Source organism: Carlito syrichta, unplaced genomic scaffold (genome assembly GCF_000164805.1).
Source record: "Carlito syrichta isolate Samal-C Ts95f unplaced genomic scaffold, Tarsius_syrichta-2.0.1 Scaffold129867, whole genome shotgun sequence".
Classification (NCBI taxonomy): Eukaryota; Metazoa; Chordata; class Mammalia; order Primates; family Tarsiidae; genus Carlito; species Carlito syrichta.
The window spans coordinates 131,206-142,344 of record NW_007073963.1 but is presented as its reverse complement, the minus strand read 5'-3'; the positions used below and the strand labels follow the sequence as shown (position 1 = coordinate 142,344).

The 11,139-nt window shown below is 38.7% G+C and overlaps 1 protein-coding gene across 1 annotated transcript in view; it reads left to right on the top strand.

The window, feature by feature from the left end:
- Window positions 1-11,139, top strand: part of LVRN (laeverin) — an 80,410-nt gene that overhangs the window by 35,245 nt on the left and 34,026 nt on the right. Inside the window, exons 7-10 of the mRNA XM_008048931.1 lie at window positions 8,987-9,130; window positions 9,649-9,714; window positions 9,809-9,874; window positions 10,298-10,470. Coding sequence (XP_008047122.1) covers window positions 8,987-9,130; window positions 9,649-9,714; window positions 9,809-9,874; window positions 10,298-10,470 — 449 coding nt within the window. The remainder of the gene's footprint in view (window positions 1-8,986; window positions 9,131-9,648; window positions 9,715-9,808; window positions 9,875-10,297; window positions 10,471-11,139) is intronic.

Here is an 11,139-nt window from a genome sequence, read left to right as displayed (position 1 = left end):
TGTTTCATTGATTTTTTTGTATTATCTTTTTGTCTTCTATGTCCTAGATTTGGGCTTTTATTTTGGTGATGTGGATTCTTCTGTTGAAATTAGGGTTTTTGTGGTCTTGCTTTTCCAGCTTCCTTAGGTGGCTTGTTAGGCTGTTTATTTGTTATCCTTCCATTTTCTTCATGTGCATTTGTAGGGATATAAATTCTCTTACTACAGCTTTCATGATGTCTCAGATTTTGGTAAGCTGTTTCTTCATTTTCATTTGTTTCCAGGTATCTTTTAATCTCTGTTTTGATTTCATCATTGACCCAGGAGTTGTTTAGCATCATGCTGTTTAGTGTCCATGTCTTTGTGGGTTTGGTGGGGACCTTGTTGGTGTTAATGTTTATTTTTATTCCACTGTGGTCCAAGAAGGTGCATGGTAAAATTTCAGTCCTTTTAAATTTGCTTATGCTTGATTTATGGCCAAGTATGTGGTCGATCTTAGAGTATGTTCCATGCGGTGATGAGTAGAATGTGCATTCTGTTGTCTTTGGATGGAGGGCTCTGTAGGTATCAGTTAAGTCCATTTGATCAAGAGTCACATTGAGGTTTCAGATCTTGTTGCTGATTTTTTGTCCTGATGATCTGTCTAGGGTTGTGAGTGGGGCATTAAAGTCCCCAGCTATGATGGTATTGGAGTCAATGTCTTTTTTTAGTTTACCTAGGAGCTGCTTTATGAAAGTCGGTGCTCCTATGTTCGGTGCATATATGTTTAGGATGGATATTTTTTGTTGATGGATTTAACCTTTTATCATTATGAAGTGGCCTTCTGTATCTTTTTAAATTTTTGATAGTGTAAAGGATACTTTGTCTAGATTAAGATTGCAACTCCTCCTTTCTTTTGTGTTCCATTCGCCTGAATATTTGTTTCCCAATCTCTTACTTGAGTCTGTGAGTGTCCTTTCTAGTGAGTTGAGTCTCTTGAAGGCAATAGATTGTTGCCTGGTGATATTTTATCCATTTTTCCATTCTATGTCTTTTCAGTGGTGCATTTAGTCCATTCACATTCAAACTAATTATTGAAATGTGAGAGTTGATCCCTATCATAATGTTCTTACAGAGTTGTTCTTCTTCCTATTTGTGTGTTGTCTTTCTTTTGGTTTTAGAGTTGGATCATGTGTGTTTTTAATCTTTTGCCTGTACTCTTGTGAAGAATGTTGTTGCTCTTTTTTCCTTTTCTTCTGTGTTCAATACTTTCTTAAGTGTTTCTCGTAGAGGTGGTCTGGTGGCAGCATAGGTTTTTAGGGATTGGATATCTGGGAAAGATTTCAATTCTCCCTTACTGATGAAGCTTAGTTTGGCTGGGTAGGTTATTCTTGGTTGAAATTGTTTATCTTTTAGAACTTTGAAGATAGGGTTCCAAGCTCTCCTAGTCTGGAGGGTTTCTGTAGATAAATCTGCTGCTATTCTAATTGGTCTTCCTTGGTAGGTAGTCTGACCTTTTTCTCTTGCAGCCTTTAGGATTTTTTCTTTTATACCTACTTTGTTTAGGCGAATTATTATGTGTCTGGGAGTTGGCCTTCTCATTTGTTGTCTTGCAGGAGTTCTCTGAATCTCTTGTGTTTGAATTTTTTTCATCATTGAGGAGGTGAGGGAAGTTTTCTTGAATGATTTCATGAAATGTTTGTTCCAGTGGGGCCTCTGTTTCTCTCTCTGCCTCAGGAAGGCAAATTGCTCTTAGGTTCAGTCTCTTGAAGTGATCATTCATCTCCTGAAGGTTTTGTTCTGTCTTTTTGACCTTCTTTTCTATGCTTTTGACAGTTTGGGTTAGTTCTGTGTTTTGGTCTTCGAGCTCTGAGATTCTTTCTTCTGCTTGACTAATTCTGCTTTCCATGCTTATTAGTTTGTTATTTATTTCCATCACAGTATTCTTTACTGCTGTTATTTCTGACATCAACTCCTTCCTATTTTCTTCTTATCTCTCCTCAATTTTTAAAATTCTCTCTATTAATGTCTTGATGTCTGGGTTTGTTGCATGTGACCAGTTATTCTGGGGGCTCTTCATTGTTTGTGTACCAGAGTCTGTTTTCTCAGTGTCTGATATCCCAGGTGTTTGTGTGATAGATTCTTCTTTTGGTTTTTCTTCATTTGTGCGGTGTTTTTCCCTCCATACTTTTTCCTTCCCTCCATGTCACCGTCTTCTTTAATTCTGTTATTCAGGGGTAGAGGGATTGCTTTTACTTCTGTTTGTTCAATCACCTATTCTTCTTATGTATGCCCTCTTACTTTGTTCAATTCTGTAGTTGCACTGTAGGTTGGAGGTGGTCCTTTTTGCAGTTTTGAAATTTACTTAAGGGGTAGCTGTGATTCAAAATCTATCTGCAGGTCCTGGTATCCACCGACAGGTGTATGGATAATCTGAGACCCACTTCCCACTGACTTGGAACCTGTCTGTGCAGTGGGGCTGTAGGTTTACTCCCTGAAATAAAATGAGGTTAGCAGAGGGAAGAGAATGGAGCAGACAGTGGGGGGAATAGGAGAGTAGAGAGATAGACGAGTAAGGGGGGAAACAGACGAGTGTATCAAAAAATGGAGAGTGAGACCTAAACTAAAACAGATAAAAACAATAGACCACGGCTACAGACTAACCAGCTCCCATACAAAAAAAAAAATAAAACATACAATGATGCTAACATATAAGCTAACCAACCACCTTATTGGTGTGCTGTTCTGCTATACAAAGATATGGTTTACAGATAGGAGAAAAGAGAGGAAAAGGAAGAGAAAAAAAAGGAACAAAACAATAGGAATAGAATCAAGTCATTAAACTAACAGAACCAATTGAGCACACTCTGAGACTTTTCATTTAAGTCCAATGTCCTTTCAGCTCTGATTTCTAGCTGTCTTCTCAAGCTGGTAAATTAGTTCACAGTAGGGGTCATTTGCCCCTAGCCTGCTGTGAAGGACAGTTCAGATCACCCTCAGTTCACCACTCAAATCTGGCTGTGTCTGTTTTTCAAGCTTGTTTTTCCCGTTTTGGTGTTGTTACCTTGAACCACCAGCAGGTGGTGCTATCTCAGCTGCTCACCCCAGAGGGGGGGAGCTGGACAGGAGCCTGGCAGAGGTCTGAGATGGAAGCCTGCCTCAGGGCACATGGGAGGAGACCCACGGCCAGCAGGACATCACGGTGGCAGCAGAGTTGGTAGCGATCCCAGCAGATCTTGCCTGCAAGGGCTTCAAGGACTGAAGTCATGTATCGCCTCAGGCATGGGTGGTGTGATGCGCTATGGCTGCCACAGAGGCAGCAGTGGCACCGGCGGCTGCTGTGTCTGCAGCTGCAGTGGCTGTCCAGACTGCTGTGATGCCCCAGCATCGGTGACGGCCGAGCTCCGTGTGAAGAACAGGCTGCTGACGGGATCCGCAGCCCCCGGGGAGAGAGCCAGAGACCCTCTGCGTTCTCCTTTGCAGAGGGTCTCATAGAGCAGGCTGCCCCATCGCCATCTTGCTGGAAGTCAGCTTATCAGCATTTGAAATGCGATCTCTACTTGCCAGATCCTCCGTATAAGCGAAATCTGTTAATTTTAAAGGAGATTCTGAGATGATATATTTTCTATTATTATTCTTTTTATTATTTCTGTTGTTAGTGAAATTTCTTTCTTTTATAAAAGTTGGTGATGGATGGTAGGTAGATGGTACTTGTTTTTGCTGATTGTTTGGCAGTATAAAAAGTTGACAAACCTATCTGGGTTCCACAGAAACCTTTTTAGAAATATCTTTTTTAGCCGGGCTTGGTGGCTCAGCCTGTAATCCTGTGCCTTTGGGAGGCTGAGGTGAGTGGATTGCCTGAGCCCACGGGTTCGAGACCCACCTGGGCAGTGAGACCTCATCTTTACAATAAATCAAAAAATCAGCCGGGCGTGGTAGTGCATGCCTGTAATTCCAGCTACTCAGAAGGCTGAGATGGAAGGATCACCGGAGCCCAGTAGGTCAAGGCTCCCAGCCACCGCACTCCAGTCTGGGTGACAGAGTGAGACTCCAACTCAAAAAAACCCCCAAAACAACAACAACAACAAAAAAGAAATCTCTTTTTTAATCTGTTTGTGAAATCACAGCATATGGGAAGCACTGATGTAGTGCAGGTTCTTACCACCTGGTTCTATGCTGCCCACCCTTACTCTTTGTAGATGTCCTATAAGATGCCCCCCAACCCTGGCCCAGTCACTCTGCAGTGCCTCTTACTTCCTGCCATGCACTGTGCAGAGGCCCTGCTCATCCCAGAGGAAAGTGTAGACATAATTATATAGATCAGGAGACTGCAGTGCCGAAAGGTTAAATGACTTGCCCAAGGTCATTTGCCTAATCGGAACAGAATTGAAGTTATAACTCAGTTGTCTGGGACTGGTCTGATGACAAGAATAATGATGATAAAAATAACAATAATACTGCGTTTACAATTCACTGAGTACCTAGAACTTAAGTGCCAGGCAGTGTGAGTTCTATTCATACATCATCTTGCTTAGACCTCAAAACAATCACACGAGTGTCATTGCTATGTCTATTTTACAGATGAGGAAACTGAGGTATAGAAGTGTTGAGTAAATTGCCCAAGGTCTTGCAGTTTTTAAATGTCAGAGCTGAGATTAAATTCGAGGTCCCTCTGACTGCAAAGTCAATGTTTTTAATCTCTGGGCTCTACAGAGAAAACAAAGTGTTCTTATCCTCAAGGAGCTAATGGTGTGTGTATATATGTGTGTGTTCGTTAAATGATTTATACTTTATATATATCATATGATTGCTGTATACATATAGCAAGTCTTAGCTGTTTTTAAAAGTCCTTTTCACGTATTCTATATCTACAAAACTGTATCTCTCTTTTATAAATGTTATTTACACTTGGTCAGTGTCATCTATTTTTGAAAGCATTTGGTTTTATCCCAAATTAATTCTGTGCTTACGGTCAATAAGAGAAGAAGCTGAATTCCAGTAAGACAAATTTTCCTTCTTTTTTTAACTGAATAAATTATACTGTGAACATCAATTTCAGTTACTTTTTTTTTTTGAGTCAGAGTCTCACTCTGTCACCCTGGCCAGAGTGCAGTGGCACACTCAGCAGCCTTGACCTGCTGGGCCCAAACGATCCTTCCACCTCAGCCTTCCAAGTAGCTGGAACTACAGGCGAGTGCTACTATGCCTGGATATTTTTTATTTATTGTAGAGAATAAATCTCACCAAGTTGCCCAGGCTGGTCTTGAACAACTGGGCTCAGGCAATTCTCTTGCCTCTGCCTCCCAAAGTGCTAGTATTACAGGCTTGAGCCAGCATGCGCAGCGTCAGTTACCTCTTATAGCAACTAAAGTGGCTAAGATATCAGTAACTGACAAAACTTGTTGAAAACATATTACTAGTATTTTTGAAGATTATAATAGTCTCTTTTTGTTTCTTTTTATTCTTGGTTTCTTTTTTTAATTTTTAAATTTATTTTTAACGTATTGTAGAGATGAGCTCTCGCTATGTTGTCCTGTCTGGTCTTGAATTCCTGGGCTCAAGCAACCCTCCTGCTTGACCTTCCAAAGTGCTGGGATTATAGGTGTGAATCACCACGCCCAAACTTGTCATTGGTTTCTTAATTTCTTTTTTCTGTGTCTACCTTTCTCAGTTGCTGGTGGAGCTGAGTGAATATAACTTTTGCTGAAAAGCATTAGAACCTGGCAATTGAAGATATTGCCACAAAGTTTTGTTTTTAAAAAGCTTAATCTCTTTGGTCAATGACTTCTGGAGATCAAGAACTCTGACTTCCTTTTAATATAGGCATTGAATTGAAATGGATTAAAATTGAGGGAGGGAATCATAGAGCCATATGCAGAAAGAGATTTCCAAATTTTTATATTTTTCAGTCTAATTTCAGCTGAAAGTCACTGAAGCATGATCTGAATGGGTCGTGGTCAAGGGTTCAGGACATTATAGCTCTGACATTGCTACTCACTGACTTTTCTCCATCTCTCTTCTTCTGCCAGCTCTAAGAAAGCAGCAGACTTGGTGAAGAGATATGGCACATGTGGGCCCTGCAGCCAGTCATATACTGCTCTGCCTTCAGACATTCTAAGCTGAGGTTTAGTTCCTCCCCTGTAAAATCAGCTTCATTTAATCATTCAACAGATTACTGGGCATTTACTGTACACTGTTGAAACAACTAACATTAAGTAAGCACTGGTTAATGTAATTATATGCTCCAGTGCACTAGTTATATAATTATAGAGAATTATATAAATTGTCTCATTTAGTCCTCAGAACATTGAAGAAATAATATTAAAAATAATGATAAATAATCACAACAGTGGTTAACCCTTATTGAGCATGTCCTATTTGCTAGGCATTGTGCTAAGAATTTTATATAAATTAATGTAGTCGTCATAATACCCAATGAGGATACTATTGTTTTCCACATTTTTCATGTGGCAAAACTGAGTTTCAGAGAGATAAATCTGGTACATTTTTATGAGTCACACAACTCCTAAGAAGCTTAGGTAGGATTCAAACACAGGCAACTTGACTCCAAATCCTGTGCTTTTAACCACCATGATAGTCTATACAAATTTATTATAATTAGTTCTATATTTCTAAGGATAAGAATAGATTGTAATAGAAATAGGTCTTTTCCAGATGTCACAGCTTGCAGAATGAAGTTATGGTGAATGTACAGATTCATTTTATCTCATCACCATATGCAATGGCTAGATATGTTGTTTTTTTGAAAGCCGATATCACCTTTTATATATAGTTTCCTCCAGCAGGATTGGAACAGGCTGGGGACAGCATGTAAAGATTTATGGGAGGCCCAAAGTAAAAAGACTTCTATGTTGTTGAAGAAAAGGTATTTACCTCATTCATTGGTGATCCTGTGTGGCTACAGTGATACCAAGAAGATTATGTAAAGCCTCCTATTGAGCAGGCAGGGAGAGAGACAGACAATCCATCCTCATGAAGGGGGAAGAGTCTCAAAATATGACGAAGGCTATATGTACAAAAATGGTTATTAAAACTAGCTAGAACAGCAAAAAGCTGAAAGCAACTTAAATATCTAACTAATAATAGGAAATGATTAAGTCAGTTATAGTTCATTGACCTGATGGGGCATTATGCAGCTATGCATTTATTTGTTTTAATGCTTTGGTTTTGCAAGAAAATCATCTGTGATCTGACCATCCTGTGATAATCACTATTAAGTGTTGGTTTATTTCCTGTCAATTTGTATTCCTGTTTTCTTTATAATGCAGCAGCCATTATAAGGGATAGTTATAAAGACGAGGTAGCAATTTTTAAAAATGCCATAATAAGCAAATAAGCAAGATAAAAAGTTTTTACAACTATGGGAAGACATGAATACATAGGAAAAAAGATCAGAAAGAACCACACTAACATTGTAATGGTGGTTATCTTAGGATGTAAGATTATTTTTTATTTTCTACATTGTGCTTATGTGACACATGGGTCAACAGTGAGACACTCCCAAGAGCTCTTGAGTGTTAAGCTAATAAAACCTATGCTTAATGAATAGGATCAGAGCTATGCAGATAACTCCCCTAAGTTCTTGTTGCTCAGAGTATGATTTTCAAACTAGCAACATCAGCGTCCCTGGGTATTTTATTAGAAATATAGGCTCCAATCCAGATCAATAAGAATAAGAACATGGTTTTGACAAAATCCCCAAGTGATTCTTATTCATATTAACGTTTAAGATGCATTGCTCTAAATGACAGGCTTTCTCACTTCTAAAAGAGCAGAATTTGATAATAGCCTAATGAATGGTAATACTAATCTGAAAATAATGTGCTAATAGAAAAGGATTGATAAGAAAATTGGCAAGTGGAAGTGGAGCAGAACTTGAAAATCTGGGGTGAGAGAATCAATTTGGAGACTCCAAAGTTAGTCCCTAGGGACTTGAGGCTTCATGTGAGTCATGAGGGGTCCACCGGGCTCTCCAGGCTATGAACATATATCTGTACAGCTTTTCCACTGATCTTGGTTCTGGCTCTGTCATCCCCTCTTTGGCTCTGCATTGCTTTTACCTCTAGCTTTACTTCAGGGAGAAATTGCCCTTGTCATGTGTCCAAAAGAGATCTAGACTTTTGGAGAGTTCTGTGGTTCTCATTAAAATATAATAAATTGCCTTTTTTTTTGAGTTGGGGTCTCACTTCATCACCCAGGCTGGAGTGCAGTGGCACGCTCATGACCATCCCAGTGTCAACCTACTGGGCTTAGATGATCCCTCTGCCCCAGCCTTCTAAGTAATTGGAACTACAGGCATGCACTATCATGCCTGGTTAATTTTTTTATTTGTTATAGAGATGAGGTCTTGCCAAGTTGCCCAGGCTGTTTTCAAACCTGTGGGCTCAGGCAGCCCCCTCACCTCGGCCTCCCAAAGTGCTGAGATTACAGGCTTGAGCTACTGCACCCGGTCTAAATTGTCTTTTCTTAATGAATTAACTAGAAACTGTAGTATCCAATCTGTGAACTTACTTTTAATTTAAAGTGATCACATCAGCATCTTTGTGAATTTATAAATCTGGAATGCTTTTAGCTTGTAAATGTCTATGGAAGAAATACTGAATGATTTTAAGGAGTTATTGATAAAATTACCAATAAAATTATGGAGGCTTAAAACCACCTAGAGATTAATTATAGAGATTGAAACCACCTTTTCCTGGATGGTCCTGTTGGGGTGGCCATGGACTTCCTTAGGGGAAATGTACGTGGTTCTTGGAAACCACATTAACTTTTGTAACTGATTTTTGAAAAATTGAAATAAAAAGTAATACATAATGGGAAGGAAAGTATCCTACAGTTTTGTTATTCAAGGAATCCTGACTTATTTGGCATATTGTGATTCACAGACACTTCTCAATTACTGATTTTTCACTCTTTGATATCAGCTTTTGAAAATATTTAGGACCATTGAATTTTGTGTTTTTGTGATGCCTCAGAAATTAACATTACTCAATCTTTTTATTTATAGAATGAGATATTTTTTTCTAATGTTTTACATAATGCCCTCAGAGGAGATCATGCCCTGGTGCCTAGAGCTGTGTCCATGAAGGTGGAAAATATCACAGAAACAAGTGAAATTATGGAGCTATATGATATATTTACTTACCACAAGGTAAAAGCAGTTATAAATCTCCTTTTGTTTGTACTCTTTAGAAAGTTGCACAAAATGAATTTCAAGGGTTTTTTACTTTTGATACAAATAACTTTAACTTTATTCAATAGATGGTTTCAGAAAGCATGATTAAATCAATTCGCATCTGGCAAATATTAATCAAGCCCATATTAGAACATTGGTACCATCTACGATTATAAATAGACTTAAACAACTTGCCACTTTTAAGGTGAACCCTTCTGTTTGGTAGAAATTCATTCTTGCCATGTAAATGTCTCAGTTTTACAAAATTTTGTGTACCCTGAACTCATTCTACATAGGACATTTGTTCACCTTTTACCTCTTAATTTAGTGACAGTCTACTATTTTATTGGCACATTTTGGTGTAATTCAAAGAGTCAATTAAAGTGCAAAATACAATCAGGAGCACAGCCCAGAATATTGCTTAAAAAAATGGAATATGTCAGTATGTAAATATTGAACTTTGTTCAAATAATGAACAACTTCTTTTGTCCTAGGGGGCATCTATCGCCCGAATGCTTTCCAGTTTCTTGAATGAGCATCTATTTATCAGTGCACTCAAGGTGAGTTTACAAAATAGTCGTTACCTGAATGGCAGTAAATATATATTGCTTTGGCATGTTATTTATTTTAACCTCAACTTTTCTACCTTTGCAGTCATATTTGAAGACGTTTTCTTATTCAAATGTTGAGCAAGATGATCTCTGGAGGTATCTTCAAATGGTAATTGTTCTACTTTCTGAGACATTCTTGCTGAATTGTTTTGTATGATACAGTACAACATGATCAAGAAGTCATGGGTGAATGGAAATCCCACAGGGAAACAATTTAGCCTTATTGTGGAACTCCCTTAGGTCATGGGTTGTGTCTTTAGTCTTCACTGTATTCCTGGTGCCCAGAACAGAACCTGGCACATATTAGAGTCATAAATATGTGTTCAGAGAATGAATGAACAAATGAAAGAATCATTTCCCTATAGAAATAAACAGAGTTCTGAATTTGGCCCAGAATGTCATCTACTGTGGGACTACTATATAAATGAAGAATAGAATAGCTACCTCATTTCTTTTTGGAGATTGCTACTTCAAGTGGTTTTGCTAATAATTTTGTTATTTTTTGCTTTTGTGATTTTTTTTTTAAAAACAGGCCATAGATGACCAGAGTACAATTCTTTTGCCAGCAACAGTAAAAAGCATAATGGACAGTTGGACACGCCAGAGTGGTTTTCCAGTGATCACTTTAAATGTGTCTACTGGCGTCATGAAACAGGAGCCATTTTATCTTGAAAAGTTTAAAAATCAGAGTCTTCTAACCCACAAGTAAGTAGCTCTCCTCTTTGTCTTCACTTTCCTTGGTGTTGAGCTCTGATCCAATAGGGTCAAGTCCGTGGGTGAAGAAGCATAACCCCTGCCAGGCATACACCCTTCTGCAAAATGACTGCATACTAGAGTGAAGCAGAGCTACTGAGTCCTGAGCAAGGCCAGAGACCTGCAGTTGGGTATTCAAGGCAGTGCCTCTGCCCTGGGATTTAGAGTCATGCCAGTGACCAGCATTGTGGGGTGTTGTGTATTTCTCTTTGTCCTTCAGCCTGACATAATGAATTACTTGGGATTCTGGGTGGGAGGCAATACGATAGAACCACAGGTTGCCACATGTTGGTTAAGAGAAGAGGGAGTCTTGTTGCAGAGTTGTCTTCTCTTCTCTAGGAACAAAATTCAATGGTAACTGTATTCTTGAAGAATAGTTGTGTGTGTGTGTGTGTGTGTGTGTGTGTGTCTATGCATTTGTAGCCATACCTACAACATTAGAATTATGGCCCTTAGAGTCAGTTAGACCTGCATTCAAACTTATGTATTATTCAAACTCTCTGCGTTTCAGTAACTTTATCTATAAAATAAATGTAGTAGCATGTATCCAGGGGATTTTGCACAAATGAAATAATAAATATAAAATAGACTAGCCTTTATCACTTTCTTTCTTTCTTTGCT